This window comes from Mastomys coucha, unplaced genomic scaffold, assembly GCF_008632895.1.
Source record: "Mastomys coucha isolate ucsf_1 unplaced genomic scaffold, UCSF_Mcou_1 pScaffold16, whole genome shotgun sequence".
Lineage (NCBI taxonomy): Eukaryota > Metazoa > Chordata > Mammalia > Rodentia > Muridae > Mastomys > Mastomys coucha.
The window spans coordinates 82938340-82957311 of NW_022196898.1; the positions used below are offsets into that span (position 1 = coordinate 82938340).

General features: G+C 40.9%; 1 protein-coding gene across 3 annotated transcripts in view; it reads right to left on the minus strand.

Moving 5' to 3' along the window:
- Nfkb1 (nuclear factor kappa B subunit 1) overlaps positions 1 to 18972 on the minus strand; it is a 119865-nt gene that overhangs the window by 92004 nt on the left and 8889 nt on the right. For 2 of the 3 annotated variants that reach the window (XM_031375615.1, XM_031375613.1), the window contains exons 2-3: positions 2177 to 2247; positions 930 to 969 (exon numbers count right to left, since the gene is read on the minus strand). In XM_031375615.1, coding sequence (XP_031231475.1) covers positions 930 to 962 — 33 coding nt within the window. In that variant the 5' untranslated portion in view covers positions 963 to 969; positions 2177 to 2247. Of the gene's footprint in view, positions 1 to 929; positions 970 to 1134; positions 2123 to 2176; positions 2248 to 18972 lie in introns of those variants that run through there. The other variant, XM_031375614.1, reaches the window with a different exon arrangement.

Consider the following 18972-nt stretch of genomic DNA (forward strand, 5'->3'; position numbering starts at 1 on the left):
ACAGGGAGAAGAGGGAGAAATGCAAGTACCAACCATCAACATGGACTCATCAGACTGTCTAACACTTCTACGGGTTTAGAATTTTTAAGAGAGAAAGCTAGAAGGAAAGAGAAGACACAGATATCCTCGTGTCAGCCTGTGTCACGGCTGCTGTCACACCTATGGTGACAGCGACGATGACGTGATGATAAACAATGCTGCGCTCTCAAAGCACACTCACTCCCACAGACTGCACTGGGCTTAACTACAGCACCTTTGAAAAAATATATTCTGAATTCGTAAGTGCTCCTCCTCATGCAACCTTATTTGGACACGCAGCCTTTGTCAAGATGAATTCACACTAGATGGAGATAACCCCTCCATCCAAAGAGTGTTTATAAGGTAGAGGAGTGATGTGTTTATAAGGTAGAGGAGACCTTACGTGTGAAGACATAGAGGAAAGCCATGCAACAACAGACTGTGGACTGGTGTGATGCCAAGGATTTCTCAACACACCCAGGAGCTGTATGAGGCGGAAACTATCCTGCCAGACCCCAATTCTGAGTTCTTGCCTCCAGATCTACGAAAGGATACATTTCCATTGTCTCAAGGAATGCTAGGTTTGTAGCGATGTTTATAGCAGCCCTAGAAACCTCACCTAGTAGCAATCTTTTTTTATAGACCAGTCATCATATGGAATACTGGGGTGAGAACCGCACCACCGCAGCTGACTCAGTGGTTATTTTCTGGCCTGTAGTGTATACAGTTTTATGCAAAAATACATAGGAAAGGGCCCTCTCCAACTCTGGAAGAACATAAAAAATGAAAAAAAAAATTAGAGTAGTATTTTCTAATTTAGGGTTTGCTTCATACTGAGTTACTAGTGTTGCCTCTGTGTGTTTGGAATAAGAACACATTTAAACAAAGTTGCTAGTGAAATGAGGACTTACTTGCCCAGTTCCGTATGGATCATCGTCTGCCATGTTGAAGCTGTACAAAATAGAAGAAAAAAAATCAAAACTGAAACACTGGAGTGAATCTTAAAGAAGGTATAAGTCTGGCACGTATGCAGGGCTAGGCTGTATTTCTACAGGGACCACAAATGTCTGCCAAAGCGGGGGAAGCCTCTGTAGAAGGGCATCATGTGTGCAGTACCTCCTTGGGATGTAACTCTCATAGGGAAACCGCAGGATCAAACCCTCTTGCTAAGTTCAGTGTCTTCAGTCTAATACAGCAGGTCCCACCTCTGTGTAACAATCAGATCCAGATGGAATCTTGTGGCCACTTCTCCTTATTATTGTCTAACTACCGATAGTTTATAGTCTTACCCCTTTTGTGCATTTTTTTTCTCATGAACTCTGAGATGGTCTTAGCACGGTCTAGACTTGGTTCAGAGGCTGAGGAGGTCCTGATACTGTTGTACATAACACTTGTGTGGGGATAGAATGTCACCCTCTACCCTCTTGTGAGGACCACTGAGAGTCATTCTGTCTTTGTCAAAGTGCCATGGAAATTCTGTAACTCTAAAGAGGGTACTAAAATAATAACCAGTGAGAAGATCAAATCTGAAAATCTCATATTTACTGAACTTAGCAAGCTATTAATATAACCAGCTTCAGCAACCTTCAGTCTTCCAGAGACCCTGATAACCATAGAGAAGCAGGCATTTGTACCTCAAAGATCACATCCCATGCAGGATAAAACTCAAATGTAGAAAAGCCCTGGCTTCTAGCAATGGGGAACAGACTCTGCATCACAGAATGAGGTGCTGTGCCCACCTTGTAGCTTGTACATAGGCTGACGGAAGAAAGAGGGCTGGTTATTATTTTCCAATTCAATGTACTTAGACAGTCTCCATCAAAAGTCTATCTTACACGAATGTAAACATCTCATAGCATTCCCATAACTCATTTCCAATGAAAGGCTCTGTGCTCTAGTACTACATGACTAATGGAATGCACGGGAGGCTCGGGAGCACTCCCAGGGGTACGCAGGGCAGGGCCAGCACAGACTAAAGGAAAAGTTGTACTAGAGTTAAGTCCTTTGGAACAGGTTCACAAAGGTTTGTGCACGGAAGCCGGGTTGCTTAAAATAAGAAACACTTGAAACTGTTTAAACACAAGCTGGAGAGCTGGCTCAACAGTTAAGAGTGCTTAGTACTTTTGCAGAAGACCCAGATCCAGTTCCCAGTACTCACAGGGGGCAGCTCACGGCCGTCAAACTCCAGTTATAAGGGGTCTGATACCCTCTTCTGGCTTCTGAGGGTACCTGCACACATAAGGTATACAGAAACTTACACAGGCACACACAAACACATAATTTACATATACATACATATTTAAAAAGAAAACATATGCTGGGTGTAGTGCACATGCCTCTAATCTCAGCATTTGGGTAAGTAGATGTCTTTGTGGTAGAGGTTAGCCTGGTCTACATGGTGAGTTCCAGAGACTCTTGTCTTAAAACAAAATGAAACAAACAAAACCAAACTATCCAAGCAACTGCAACTAAACACATTTCTATTCAGACAAAAAAGTTAAAACAGGGGAATTTTGACTTGATATGGTAAAGGGGCATGATGTCATTGAAAATACCAGGGTTCTGCCACTGCCTGGTATGTGACTTTGGCTACTAATTAATTTCCACAAACAATGTTTTACACCATCCTTATGACTCTAGGTTTTCCATTAACCTGGGTGATAATATTCCTTCCTAACAATCCAAAGATAATCTTCTAGGTGGAAGTGACACTATTGTCTTATTAGACTGTCCAAACTCATTTAGTACCTTTATGTCATTAGTTCTGTGTATATCTGAGCAAGGATACACACAGGTACCAACAGACAGGCTAATGTGAAGGGGAGATAGCTCAGGAGGTCTCAACCCTAGCTAGGCTAAGAACTACTGGCACATATGGAAAGTGGAGAGCAGGAGAAACTGTCTTTCCCAAAAACGCACAGATTGGTCATTTAATACCAATGGAAAACATTCATACAGATAACATTATATGGATGGAGCAGATTAATTTTTTTGTACTTAGAAAAAGATATATATGTATATGTATATACATATATACATATATATATTCAATTAAAGAAAAAGGCCATGAAGCTTTGAAAGAGAGCAAGGGAGGTAGGTACATGGGAGAACTTAGAGGCAGGGGAAGGGGGAAATGATATAGTTATACTTTAATCTTAAAAATTATTTTTAAAAATTGGATGGTTTTGTAGATGTTTGAGTGGGGGAATTTAACATAAAGAAGTCTTACTCCAACTTGGAAGATTCAACTCCCCCCACATTTAACAGATGGAAGGGCATCCTCCTGGACCACTCCCTAGACAGACCCCTAATGAAGTTGGCTCTACCTCAAACGTTTGACAAACTACTGAACTGGGCAGCTTGCCATCAGTAACACCCCTCTCCAAAGGTTTCCAGATGATGTGTGTCTAAAAACTCTGTAAGATACCAAAGAGGCTCAAGGAACACTTGGGTGACTTAGAATCTTGATGTATAAAGCCTTGATCATTACTGAAGTGCTGAAAGATAACAGCAGCTCTAGCATAATGTAAATGCTAATTTATAATTTAAAACTAAAATGTCAAAGAAAGAAACCAAGAGTCACTTGGAAAGGATGAATCATTAAGTAATATTTGCATTGATTGCAAAAGCAAGTTTATACTTAAAATGTTGAAATAATCGACTAAGCCTTGGAACTGGAGATGAGAAAAGTGTGGGGAAAGTCCCTTATGTACCCCTGCTTCCTCAGCTCCCCCCCCCCCACTTTCCTTTTGCTCACTCGTGCGCTTTTGAGGAAGGACCTTGAGACACAAAGGAGACACAAGCCTGGGTCTCATTTCTCTATCTGTCTACCTCAACCAGGAAACTTTAGGAAGATCTTCACACCACATAAAGAGACGCAGAAAATGTCCATAGGTCTCCGCGAATATCCAGGGAGTCGTGTTTTTCACTCAAAGCACAATGTAACGAAACCAGCCAAGCCGTGAGTATGCGACATATTCAATGAATGCTGAATGGACTGTTTCCTGCATTCCTGTGGCCATGTTTCTAGTAATCCAATCTAACACAGGGGCATCTTGGTGAAGCAGCTGGACTGAGAGGAGAAATTCTAAAGCCATGGGTGTGTGCTATCAAGGACAAAGTCCAGAACATTCTTGTCCAGTAAACGTAGAGCATCTAGGCTCCGAGATAAAGGCAGTCTGAGGCCCCAACTCACTGTAAACAATGACGATGATGATAACAACAACAACAACAGCAACTCTTTCAGTTCTGTTAGATTTCTTTGGGGGGAAAAAAAAGCCCTCTAACTTTCCAAACCCATTTAAAATGATATAATTCACAGCAAACCACAATTTGCACCTTGGAAAGTAGACTGTCAGATACCAGCTAGAAGGTGCACTTGGAAATCGGGAGTGGGTGGGTAGCATGGTGGTTCAGAACTGTAGTAACCGTAACACTTAGGTGTAATTTTAATGTACCACTTTTTAGCAATAGGGGTAAAGTTACTGGGAAAAGGGACTTTTCACTACATTTTCGTTTTGTGCTCTGTACAGAGAATAAATTGCTAAAGATAAAATTATAAAATATGTTAAAACTTCTTTTCCATAGAGAATTTTTTTTTGAAGAAAACCTATAAGGGCTATGGCCACGAACAGTGTTTACCATGTGAAATATTCAGAGGAAGTAACTTCTGCAAGTCGATGTTCAGGAGTTTGTGATGTGCTCTGATCTAACTGTTACATTATTATTCTACAACTGTAAGCTAAATATTATGAAATTGCTATGACAATGGGGAGATTTGTACAGTGACATGGAAATTTATCTAATATACATTAGAGATATATTATAATGGAAAAGAGGCTGAATCTAAATTTAAATCATTGAACTTAAAATGCCCTGACAGTGTTAAATAAAATATGAAGTATGAATACGTCAAAAGTCCTAATTATTCCTGACCACTCTTCAGAAGGGTCCCCCTTTCTGCTTGTCTCCCTCTCTGACAGTATGTCACACTAATGATAAATGTTGCCAATGGACTTCTTTTCAGAAATGCTGATTTCTGAAAGCTTTCTTTTTTTTAAATAAACCAATTTTTCTGTGTATGCTACCACACTGAGATTTGCAGAAACTGGTTTCCCACTTCTCTCATTTTTAATATTATTTCACTGGGAGCATCGTGACAATCGCATAGAACAATGCATGCACGTACTGCAGACATAGAACAATGCATGCGCATACGGCGAATGCTAATCTGAGAGCTGGGGCAGATACACATTCATAATGGAATGCCTATCTAATAGGCTAGCAGATCCGTGGAAAACACTCAGCTAGTCAATTCATGTGAAGCTTATTAGCGAGTGGGAGATACAGAACATATGTTAACTCATCAGTCTAATAAATATCTCACTCATGATAAATTACAGAAAGAAGGATGCAAGATAAACTTTTCATTGTCCCGAGAAAGACATAGGCTCACATAGTTGAGTGCTTAATCACCAGGGAGTGGCACTATTTGAAAGGATTAAAAGGATTATGAGGTGTGGCCTTGTTAGAGGAAGTCTGTCACTGAGGGGGATCACTGAGGTTTCCAAAGCCCATCCCAGGTCCGCAGTCTGTCTTTGTCTGACTACAGACTATGCAGAACTCTCAGCTACTGCCCCAGTGCCTGCCTGTGTTCCCTGCTCTCTGCCATGATGATAATGGACTAAACGTCTACAACTCTAAGCAAGCCCCAGTTAAAGGCTTTCTTTTAGAAGAGCTGCCTTGGTCATGATGTCTCTTCACAGCAAAAGAACAGTAGCAAAGACACATAAATTCCCCACCAATACCCACTGGCACTCTACCATATCTGAGTCTGAAGAGGTTGTATGCCACTACCCTATAAATTGTATTTTTCCCTGGGGGGTGGGGAGTTTAGAAGTTATTCTCTGAAATATTCCAGGCTGACAGGACTGGATGGCTGGTCCTACCACCTTCTAGAAGTGATCCAAAGATCCTGGAAGGCTCAGGATTAACCCAGGGACAATTTACCTAATCCCTGGTGCCAGTTATGCTGAGGAGGAGAAACCAGTGAGTGCCCTGGCCTAAAGGACAAGTGCTCTCATTTGTATGGGGAAAGAGTGAGCTAAGCTTGACAGGTTGCTTCCACATAACCACGGAACCAGAGATAATGTTCACATATTCCGCTTCTTATGCTGAGCCCAGAAAATATAGTCCACCTGAAGAACCAAGCTTAGAGAGAATGAGTCATTTGCTCAGGCTGACAGACTAGAGCTGGCTTTTCTGAATGCACAGCTATGGCCCTTGTACTAGCGTAATGGGCGATGTGACTTTCCTCTTGACATGAGTATTATTCATTTAAAAACATCTTTGCTTCAAGCCTCTCATAAGTTCTGGCTGGAACTAGTCTACTCGTAATATTAGCTGCTAGTGGATCTTTTCTTCAAGGTTTTATTAATTTATTTTTATTTTTATTTTATGTGGCTTGAGTGTTTTGCCTGCAAGCATCAATGTGCAGCACAAATGAGAGGGTACTGGCAGAGGCAAGGAGGAGAGTGTCAGATCCCCTGGAACCAACATGACAGGAGGTTGTCAGCCACCATGTGGGTGTTAGGAACCAACCGGGGTCCTCTGCAGGAGCAGTAGGCACTCTTACTAGCTAAGCCATCTCTTCAGCCATGGAAAGTAGGCTACGAAAGGCTTCCGCACCTGCTTCCGCACCTGTGCTGGTGACTGAGCAGGATGGGGTGGGGAACTGCCTGCCAATGGTAACTGCTAACATTCAAGCTGTTACATTGTTTTCTGCTTGCTTTCAGATAAGACCCTCTAGAGAAGATGGCAAAGAGCCGCTTTAAACCAGCTGCGTCTGCCAACTCCCTCTCCTACATGATGTGGAGTGATGATTTTTGCTTACTATAATCTTGTTATAATGGTGAATTCTCCACAGTTGAGGCATTCTGCCAATTTTGTGCATGCCAACACATGAAGTAGCATGCTGTCATGGTGACTGGAGCAGGAAGAGGCTCCCTCTGTATTCACTGAGTGCTCTTCAACCTTCATGCACACATCGTCCAGTCAAATCCCTTTGTCTTAGGAGCCTCAGAATGTTTTCTTTCTTTGTTGCAACATGCCTTCTTTCAGGCTGGTCTCCCGAGTACGCCCTCTGTTCCTACATCTATTACCTGCTGAACCCATGTAACTTTTCTACAGAGTGTAACCCGAAGAACAGATAGGACCTTCCAATGCATGAATGTCGAATGAGCTACTCACAAGGCAATCCAAACATGAAGGTAAAAATACCAATATTAAGTCAAGTGATATTTAAAAATAAAAATCCCTATGGTAAGTTTCAAAGGAGGGAGAGAGAGAGACAGAGAGACAGGGGGAAGGGGGGAGGTGAGGGAGGGAGGGAGAATATCTCTCAGAAGCCACAGTTACTAAACTAAAAATTAAAATATCTGTGAGCTTCATCTACAGTGCTGCCAGGAGCAGATCTGTGGTACTTGTGTATGCCATGGCCCGTATCACTGGAAAACCATGTTTGAAATGTTACCTGGATATTGTCTGCCCTTCATTAGCCCATCAGAAAGCAGTTTTCCTACCCTGTCAATTTCCAAAGAAACAAAACCACATAAAAGTGGCATAGTCTGAACTCAGAGCTTATAGCTGTGGTAGGCTCAAAACAATGGCCACTGCTGTTTTCTATCCCTCATCATGCAGGGACAATAAAATAGACATCCCTGCTCCTTGAATGTTGTCAGGCCAACTGCAGGCACTGACCAACAGGAGGATGCAGAAATGAGTCATGAACATGGGTTTCAAGAAACCGGGCAATGACCGGATTTTCTTTCCTGGAAGGGGAAGGCCTCGCCTGCCCTGGAGAGGATGAGAACCCCCGTGTGGAGTGGAAAAGAAGCGGGGCTAAGCCAAGACATCCCAGGCTAAGCCCACAGTAGCAGAGCAGCTGGAGAACTTCACAGATCAGCCAGACAAATCACTACACACAGTCGCAGGTTTATCAGAAATGAGTCTGTGTTCCTATGTGCTTTTCTGTGATTTATCTCGCAGCAAAGGCTAGTCCATTTTAATGTCGAGTAAATAGAAAAACGGCAGCCTAAGCAATGTAGCTTGGTCAGTGTCGTGGGAACAGAGGGCATGTGGGGCACGGGTTAATTATCTTGGCGATTCAGTATCATAACTTTAATTACACTCTTAGTCACAGTGCTGTACTTTGCACTGGCTTTTCTCCATTGGCTACTGAATTCCCAATTGAACCAAAAATAAATAAATGAATTAAGAAAAGAAAGAAAGAGCAAAAACAGGTCAAAAAACAAAAACAAACAAAACAACCCAAGATATCCAAGCTAAGAGCTCAAACCCTGTGACATCAGCACATGATTAGAACTGTTAAGACTGTCAAGGTGTATGCAATAATGAGCCACTGTGAGCTTTACGTGATGATGCCATTATAAAACAAGTTAATGATACATTGAATCCCATCAACCCCAATGTCTACAGTTTATCACTCTGCAACAGGCCCAATTCCTGACTTCCTCACTCCTGCAAATGTAGCGTACTCCAACCAATGCAGTTAACAGTCTTGTTGTGGCTCACTTCTTTCCTCACGCTGTTTCTGGTATGTGCACTTCCTTTCTATGTCCACAGACACACCTTATTACCTCACTCTGATAGAAACAGCTTTTCCATGGCTTGCCCCCATGGCAAGGTGTCTTCCTGCTTAAGTGTCTCTCAGGTCATTGCCAGGTACTTTACACAGTAAAGTCCAAAGACCAAGTACTCAGCATATGCTTGTATTATATTATATTTATTCCATTATATATATAAACACCACAACTATCACCATGTTCCAACACAAACACTATAGGGAAATCAATCATTTAAAGATGTATTGCTCGGCTAGCAAGATGGCCCTGCAGGTAAAAATACTTGCTGCTAAGCCTAAGGACCTGAGTTTAAAGGAAAGAACCAGCTTCCAAAATTGTCCTTTGACCTCTACACATGTGAATGCTTACTGCACACAGGCACACACACACATATACACACATGGACACACACACATGCACACACACGCACATAAATGTAACAGTGCCATGTAATTTCCATTGTGTGCATCTATTCACATCTTGAGATTCTATCCTGTTTAAATATTATGCACTCTGCAAAGTGGTACTTAAAATCAACTTCCACCATAAAACCTGTATTTTCTCTTCCACTGTTATCACGTCAGTCCATATAAGGTCTACTTCCTGGTGGTTTTGCACTACAATCCACTATTCCTATGCAACTTAATTATATATGTATGTATACACACACACAAACACACACACACACACACACACACACACACACACGCATGCAGTCTCCTTAAATGGATGGGTCCCTTACAATTAGCATTGGGAGTTTTGATTTTTGTATTTCAAAACCGGTAGGCTAAATGATTTATACTGAAACCAGACATAAAGGGTGGCTCACATATACATGATTCCCTTCACATTAAATACCAACAACAGGCACATTCTTAGGAAGAGGAACACACGGCTGTTTGCCAGAGGCCAGGGGAATGAGTGAAGACTGGAGAGGGAGTCGTCATTTACCAAATTCAAGGCACTCTTCTGGGAAGATGAGAACGTTTCAAAACAAAGCTATAGAGAAATACTAGCTAGCCAACATGTTGAATATATAAATGCTCTGTACTAATGCATTTCAGAATGGTTAATAGCATGTTACAGATATTACAGATGAATTAAAAAGTTCTTTAAAAATCCACACAAATCAAATTTCAGCCATTATAGATTAACCACTATTTGATCTTGCCATATTCCTATGTAATTATGAAACTCAACAACAGGCTAAGACACTGACTGAGAGAAACAGGCTGTACAGTTTAAGTGAGCTCTGAGCTCACCTTCTGACTGAGAGCACTTTCTAATCCAGGCCACAGGAAGCAGAGTTCAAATAAAGAGCAGTGATCTCATTGGCCAGAGAAATGGCACACATGCAAAGCCTCAGAAATCTACAATCAGGCCACCTTTGCTCTTTGATGAAATACTAACAAAGATCCCAAAAAGCTCAGTGGCAAGCCACTGTTGGGCTTTAAATGCTCTGATAAGATTACAGAGGCCATGCAGAGCTAAGGACTAAGGGTGTATCCTCTGGGTTGAAGAGACACCAGTAAATGTTCTGAACACCTGGGTTATAGCAGTCTATGGAAAAATCATGTTATGAGAGTCAAGAACACATCTTAGAATAAGGGCGACTTCCAATGCATATTAGTAAGGTTTATTAGGGCAAAACTCAACTCTGAATAAAAGAAAAATATGCAAATTCTTCACATTATGATATCAATATTGATATCATAATTGATGCTTACAAAGAAACAGGTACCTTTGTCCCAGAACACACAACGATGAAATTCATAGCTAGTGACTTTAAAACAGCTAACAAATGTATGTTCAATAATATAAAGAAAAAGAGGCATAATGAATGGAGAATTCAGCAGCAAAAATACAAAGGCTTTTTAACAATCTTAGAACTGAAATGAAATTTCACCAGATGGACTTTCCAGTATGTTGGATGTCATAGAAGAAAGGATCAATAAACTAAAACAAAGAACAATACAACCATGCAAACCAAAACACACAGGGGAAGAAGCAGCGGACGCTACCTCAGTGATTTAGGAGACAGTATCAAGTAGTTTATGTATTTGTAATTTAAAGTACTAGGGAAAAAGAGAAAGAAAAAGTATTTGTAGAAATAAAGGTAATTTTTTTCAGAAGTTGGCTTATATATCTCTACCCATATATACAAGAATTTAAATCTCCATGTTTGATAATGAGAAAAGCACAAAATGTTGGCTAGGTAGAAAACTCCTGTATCAAAAAACAAAAAACAAAACCACAGACTGTTAAGAAATAACCCTAAGTTAAAAACTGCCCAAAGATGAAGGGACAAGGTTGTGGTATCTATAAATCTTACACACACACACACACACACATACATACATACACACACACACACATACATACATACACATACATACATACATACATACACACACATACATACACACACACATACATACATACATACATACATACAAATAGCAGAGCAGCAAAAAGGGCAATGGGCATGTGGCTTATGTAGAAATGACTAAAGACATGCTAAAAGCAGATCTTCGTGCTGAAGGGAGATGAGATAGACTTAGACCTGTAGGAAACAAGGAAAACACTACCAGTGACTTTTGCTTTACAATATGTTCAAATGTATTGTACAACAACACATTCTGCAGCGTCCTGAACCCCTGGAGGGAAAAGCTCTAACAGTGTAGCAGAGAGGAGAGAGCAGGTCAAGGCTTCTGCACTGGATACACAGCACTTCACTTGCTGTAGACGCAGGATGATGCGAATGTCCTACTGCAGAAAAGAGATAAAAGGGAACTCTTCAAGTCCCACACTTACTTCATTTAAAATATGACAACGAAAGGTGAAGTGTGGATAAAGAAGAGGTGTCACAATGTTAAATGCAAATAAAATAAACTCAGCTATAAAAAGCATTGATGTTAAACAGTACAGAAAAAGCAAGACCCAAGAAAATGCTTTTCCTACGAAATACACTTTAACATGAGTGTTTAAAAGCAGAAGCCTGGGATACTGTGCTAATAACACACAAATACTAAACACAGAAAAGCAGTCTATATCATAACCGCCGATAAAGGAGATCGGGGGATGTAATATTACCAAGGGCAAGGATGGATATATAAGAATAAAGGGGTCAGTTCATCAACAAGTAATAATAATTTTGCTGTTTTATGACAGGGTCTCTGTAAGTAGCTCTGGCTGGGCTCAAACTCACAGCAACCCCCTTGCCTCTAGATCTTGAGTGTTGGAACCTTACAGGTGTGTGCTACTGGGTCTGTCTCCACCTGCATGCACTTATTAAGAGGTCTCCAAAATACATGAAGCAGAAAGTGGTAGACCTAAACACTTGTGGAAGAAACAGAAATCTACAAGTATAGTGGAAGTTTTCAACTTTTCTCTTTCAGTACTGACTACAAACACCACCAACTCTCTTCATATGTTTGTACTATTACTTGAGACTAGGTAGTTTATAAAAAACATAAGTTTATTTCTCATAGTTCTGGATGCAAGAAGTCCAAGGTCAAAGCACCCAAAAGAGGAATGTATCCTGCAGAGGAAAAACCATCACTCTATCGTCACACAGTAAAAGGTGGAAGAGTGAGAGGGGATGACCCTCCTTCATCAAGTCCCTTTATAATCCTATTCATGGCAAGGGGAGGGTATGGACTATGACCTCATAACCTCTTAAAGGCCCACTACTCTTTGGTCACTTGTGTTTTATAGGGCTGCAAGCAGAACACTCACAAAGGCAGACAAAACACCAGGCCATAAATCAAGTCTTGGGAGATCTCAGAGAAGGTATGCAGAATGTGTGCTGTTTGCTGAGTAAGAGTCCCCAAGCTGTTCAAGTGTTAATGGCATGGCCAAGAGGGTGTTTCTCGGGGAAGAAGTGTTCTACTAGGACATGTCCTTGAAAGATGTTGTGGGACCTCAACCAGTTCTCTTTTCTATTTGCTTCCTGATTGACGAGTAGGAGGGTATACTTTGCCAGGTGCTCTGGCCATGACACACTGTCATGGTGAATGTTTGCAGTAACAGACTGGTAGACTGGGAACCTCCAAAACCCATCAACTAAACCTATTTTCTTTATATGTTAATTAACTCAGGTGTTGGTTTATAGTGACAGAAAGCTAACATGATATTCAGAAAACACACACACACACACACAAACCAACCAACCAACCAACCAAACAAACAAACAAACAAAAAAGCCCCCCAAAACAAAAAAAACTAGTGACAGAAAAATAGCATCAAAATACTCAAATATATGTAGTTAAGCCAACATGGTAGTAGAAGGGGAAGGCCTCTGAATAAAAATGAGTAAATTAACCTAGCCAAATTCTGTGTGAAAGAAACACCTAATGTCTTGCTGTGTCATGTTCACTGTCACCAAGGAGACAGGAATGCCTTAGAACAGTGCCTAGAGTGCGTGCCAGCCTGGTCCATAAGAAACAAATCTTTGCCTGTGGTTGTCTTTTAATCTTAGCTGACTAACACCCATGGGATCAAAAGGATGTTTGGGACACTTTTTAATCATAGTGTAATTAAGTGTCATTTATATCAAATGGCAGATTACATTCTAAGTAAAATTTATTTTTAGTAGTATCAGAGAAGGCTCAGTCCTGCTGGGATAAGTTTGTAGAGCTATGGAAAGTCTCTAAGGATTGTAGTAAATCAGATAAAAAACTTTTATCTTGTAATTGAAGTCAGCCCTGCCTGGTTTTCCTCGTAAATATCAAATCAAGGCCTCTGCTCATCTGTCTCTGCTTCCCATGCCTAAATATTCAGAGTGCTTCCCTAAAAACATGCAGAAGGGATTTAATGTTGATGCCTGGCCTCCTGCTGAGTACCCGGCTAGGATGATCCGAAGGAGACAATGACTTCATGGATTATTAACTAGATACCAAGCCACTTGTGTTGATTCTGAATGAGTTAACATACCCTGGATTTTTATTTTATAAATCCTCAAAAACCCATAAAATAAGTCTTTTCTGATTTTTTTTTTGTGTGTGTGTGTGGGGAGGGGTTGTGGATAGCCCTGACTATTTGTAATTTTATGCTAATTCCGTTCTCTGGTGAGGGGCTGCAAACAAGGAAAAATTCAGCACTCAGGTGACTTCCTGTAAACCTTCTTTCCACCTTAACTTGTAAAATAAAGGCAAGAGCTGGTGATTGGGCAGTGAAAGGGAAGGTGGAGTTGTTAAAAGGAGAAGGAGGTGGAAGGAAATCAGAGTAGAAACACGTGGCCTGGAGAAACTGCAGGTTATAAGGGGTCTCATAGATGGGGAAGATGGTAGTGTAGTGGTAGACCTATCTAGCCTCACAGCTTGTATTCATATTGAGTTGTATTTTCATTGCTGGGGCATATTTGGGTTGGAGATTTACCACAACAAAATGGCACCCAACGTATTGATTTGAACTCAACTAATCTGAGATAAAAATTCACTGCTCCCCCAACCCCTGAGTGAGGTTTAGGCACCAATATAGGCTGCAACACTATGCATTCGAAGCTGACTGGTTTGAGGGGCCTTCAGAGAACAGCAGAGAGGCATCTACACCCGAGAGAGAGCCTTTCTGTGTTCACTTCCTGTAGCCTTCGCTCCCCACCCTGCTTCCTCAACCCCCAAACAGGGACACAGACAATGTAAGAAAGTCTTTCTACACTAAGCCCCTCCCTGTGAATAAAGAATCAGGAGGCAAAGGTACAAAAGCGCTCCAGACCAGGTAATTCACTGATATAAAGAGAGAAATGTAACCTTTTGATCCTTAAAGATGGGAAATTTCACCTGCAGCTCGGAACTAGATAGGAAATATTAGTGACTGACTCCAAGTAGAGAGAGCAGTCATAATTGCCTGCTATGAACAGGTATTAATTAATAGAAGACTGTGGCTCCAGGTAGAGAGCATAACAGATAGATATAGTAGGTATTAATTAAATAAATGTTTGTGGCTCTAGGTAGACAACATAACAGATAGATGGCATAACAGGATGGCTGCTCTAGGCAGAGAGCTTAACAATTAAAAACTATCTGCTTCCTATAGGCAGATATTAGTGGGAGTTTGAATTAATTACTTTAAAGATGGTATAGAGATACACTGCTCTTACAGGAGACTCATATTCTGTCTAACATGGGCTCCATGGGAGTTTTGGGTTTAAATTCTGATTTGACACGCTGCCTCTTATAAGCAGGTGTAGATAGAAGTGTGAATAAATTGTTTTAAAGATGGTATAATAAAGTCTGCAGGAGGTTGTTTTATTGTTCCTCTGGGACAGAGGGCAAGCTACATGTTTTCCTGGTTACTGGCTGAAGGATATGCTAATTTGGGGAAAAAGTTTTGTCTTTGTGTTTTTGGAAAAGGTGATTAAGTTATTTACACCTTCCAGAGTTATATGGATCAAATTTGATAGTGGGAGACCCTGTGAAAAACTAGATTCCAAAGAATCAAACAAAAAGGTTATCTTGATGATACTAAAATTTTGTTTTGAGATTTATATATTACAGAATATACAGCCTTGGTGAATTTCATCATCAGATATGCTGAACTGACCTGCCTGAACTCCTGATGTCTTGGTTTTTCATCTGGATCCAGTCAGGACATGGACATCAGAGACTAATACAATCTTTGGTGTGGCCTTCTCCCGTCCCCCCCCCCTTCACAGTTTTTCAAGACAGGGTTTCTCTGTGTATCCCTGGCTGTCCTGGAACTCACTCTGTAGACCAGGCTGGCCTTGAACTCAGAAATTCATCTGCCTCTGCCTCCCAAGTGCTGGGATTAAAGGCGTGTGCCACTACTGCCCAGCTGGTGTGACCTTCTTAAGGCCAACCAACTCCCCCATTTTCCCTACCCTTCCCCTCCCTTCAAAAATATCTCAACACCCATATTCAGCTTGAAGAAGTTATGAAGACTAGTTGTCGTCCCAGGTCCCTAGGCTTTGGAGCTGGAGGTGGTTATTATAGGGTGTCTTTCTAAGGAATGTAGAAATGGTCATAATTGGAACAGGGAAGAATATCTAGAGTTGATCGCATAGCTATAACTCATTTGGTAGAAATCTTTTTAATTGTTATTAAGCTAAAGTCATAATTTCTTAAATGGTACATAATTTGATGCAAAATCAAAGGTTTTCATTGGTATAAAATTCTTCTATTGATACTAAAAATTTTGAAGTGCAAGGCTTAGACCCAGTCCTTCTATTGCTGTTGTTATAAACAGATCTGAGATGTTTAAGCCCGTGAGTTAAGGGGCAAATAGGAAATTCATGGCTCTGAGTTTATTGTAGGGTGTTTACAGTTATTTTAATTAGAAATGGCTGAAAGTATTTAACAGAGAACAGTCCAGATTACTTTACATAGAGAGTTAATTTTCAAAAAACATCAAAAGTCCACAGAATGTGACATTTAATGTTACTTATTCACTTGTTGTTGAGACAAGTTTGCTCCTGACAGCATTCCTTTTCTTGAATTCAAAGAAGAAATTGAATATTCATGGAGTTGCGCCAGTTGTGGTGAGAGAGCCACTAGGCAAGAATGGCTTCATTTCATCTACAGACAAAATACTTCCCAGAAAATGGACACACTATGCAGAAGAGTCTACTGATACTCTCTGCCAAGACAGAGTAATCAGCTCTTTAAAATTCTGCATTACAAAGGTCTGTCAGATGACCCTGGGCCAGAAGGTTGAAGACCAATGCTCCAACATTTTGAAGTATAAGGGGCTGTCCAGGTGGTCACCAGTCTCTATAAATTGACTAAGTTTTGGAAGCTATATTTTTGTGCTTCTCATATTTTCAGGTAATATTATTTTGTGCTTCTCATATTTTCAGGTAATATTCTTGGATTTCTGATGGAGTTGAAGACTGGTAGTCTCATAGATGATTAGCATTAAGATGATATAGATTGGAGAGGATGGTTTTCAGTTGGCATACAATCTAGACTTAGGACATGAGTCAGGTGTAGAATTATAAGTCTTTTAAGATAGGATATATGACATAAGTTCTATTTAATTGGCAAAGTTGATGGACTGGGTGTTAAGTCTATCTTGTACTTTATGGTAATAGTTGTGTTCAATTTATATCAGAGATAAAAGAGTCTTTTAATTGGACAGGAAGGGGGAAGTGTTGCGGATAGCTCTGGGGCTATTTGTAATTTGATGCTAATTCTGTTCTCCTGTGAGGGGCTGCAAACCTCCCACCTTAATTTGTAAAATAAAGGCTACAGCTGATGATTGGGCAATGAAAGGGAAGGTGGAGCTGAAAGTTGTTAAAAGGAGGAGGAGTGGGAAAGGGAGACAGAGGAGGAAGTGGAAGGAAAGCAGGACACACACCCACCCACCCCTGGAGAAACCGCAAGTTATAAGGGGTCACATAGATGGGAAGATGGTAGTGTAGAGGTAGATCTGCCCAATCTAGGTGCACAGCTTGTATTCATATTGAATTGTGTTTTCATTGCTGGGGCATATTTGGGTTGGAGACTTACCGCAACAGGGGGGTGTCTTATTTTATGGCGTTGGAGGTTGAATCCACAGCCTTGAACATAGTTGGCAAGTGTTCTACCAATGACCTACATCCACAACCCCTATATCCTACAAGAAAGGATTTATTGTGTGAACCAGCATGTTTGGTTCTGCAGATACAAGCACAGCCAGGCTGGGGTGAGACATGGTATCCTTGAGAGAACAACCAAAGTGAAGACTTTCCAGGCATACACACAAAGGTACAGTGACTTGCCAGCAACAAAGGCAGGCTTCACACAGAGCTCATTCAGACCCTGAATCTAATATACAGCCCCGTCAGTACTGAGCACTGCTGCCTATACACAGATGCCAATGTATAATACATGGCCAAGGAGGACGAGGCTGCCTTTACCCCATCACAGCTGAGGTCAGAGTGAAGATGTCTTTCTCCTGTGTGTCGTCCTTCTCAATGGGCTCCAGTACCCTCCTTTAATAAGCATAATTTTTCTTTAACTCATAAATAATGTGTTAAAATGATATGTAATTTGTTTTGCAGTTTTACATTTTAAGTTAAATAAAAAAGAACAGATTTTGTTTTAGTGAGGAAAATCTGAAATGAGTTGACATTAAGGCCATTAGCTACTCAGGAGTATCAATTTGTTTTATGGGGATTTTTGGGTTGGGTTGGTTTAGCTGAGCTATTGCTGCTGCTTTTGATATAATTTTATCATGTAGCATAGACTAGCCTTGATGTCACAAACCTGTCTCTGCCTCCTCCAGAGTGATTGGGTTTCTGGCATACATTGTCATGCCTTAATTTACTGTCTGGTGAGGAAGAATGTGAGTGACAGGACCAATGTTTATACAACCCAAGAGTTATGGGTGGTGTCCTTTAGATGAGGGTTGTGGGCAGAGGACCTCAGAGGGCAGGAGGAATTTTGAGGGGCCAGCAATATGCTACTTTTTGACTTCCACCAAGGCTATGTATGCTCACCCTAAGAAAAATCACTAATGATGCCTCTCCATTATCCATACACTTTCTTAGTTATTCAGGTCTTTAAGCTTTAGAGAGACTAATATTGAAAGGGAAATGTAAAATTAAAAACATTCCATTAACCTAAACTCCATTTGGGTATATACTTCTGTTTTGGTCGGTATTGTACTTCTAAGTACCTGGCACATGACAAGGACTTGATGGCTCCTCAAATGAATTGCTTCTGTAAGGCTAAAACTCTACACTTGCCAGCTACGCTCAATCATTTCCTGAAGTGTAAACAGGATTGCCCCGTACACCATAAGTGTGTGCTGTGTAATGTGTCACTTCTGCTATACAGAAGCTGGGAGAAGGAAGAAAAGAACTTTACAAGGATTGCTAGGGTAAGTGAAAGCTGGCTTCCCTCTCTCCTCCCACCTCTAGCCCTAACCCTGACGTCTCTGTTATTTACCTTCTGGTCATATTCCCAGTGATGAGCTTATATTCTGTCAGTATCATGTTTAGAGCCGCATTCCTTCTGTGACAGATGAGGCTTGCTTACTCCATCAGTACTGTCTCTCTTCCTTCTTCCAAACTGGAGGTGACTTAGACTCAAATAATGAATTTTACATTCAGTGTCTGTCTCAAATTTGCCATAGGTTTGTTCGTTTTTGTTTTTAAGTTAAATGTAAGAGACTAGAGGCCCCCAAAACATCTACTGTTGGGACCAAAAAGTAACCCGCTATCCATACAACCAACAGTTCTTCATATCGCCACTGAACATCAAGAACTGGCTCCATGCACACTCATGCACTCTCTGTTTACCGACCCATCAAGATGGCAAGGAAATCTGATATTTTAATGTCTCTCTCTCTCTCTCTCTCTCTCTCTCTC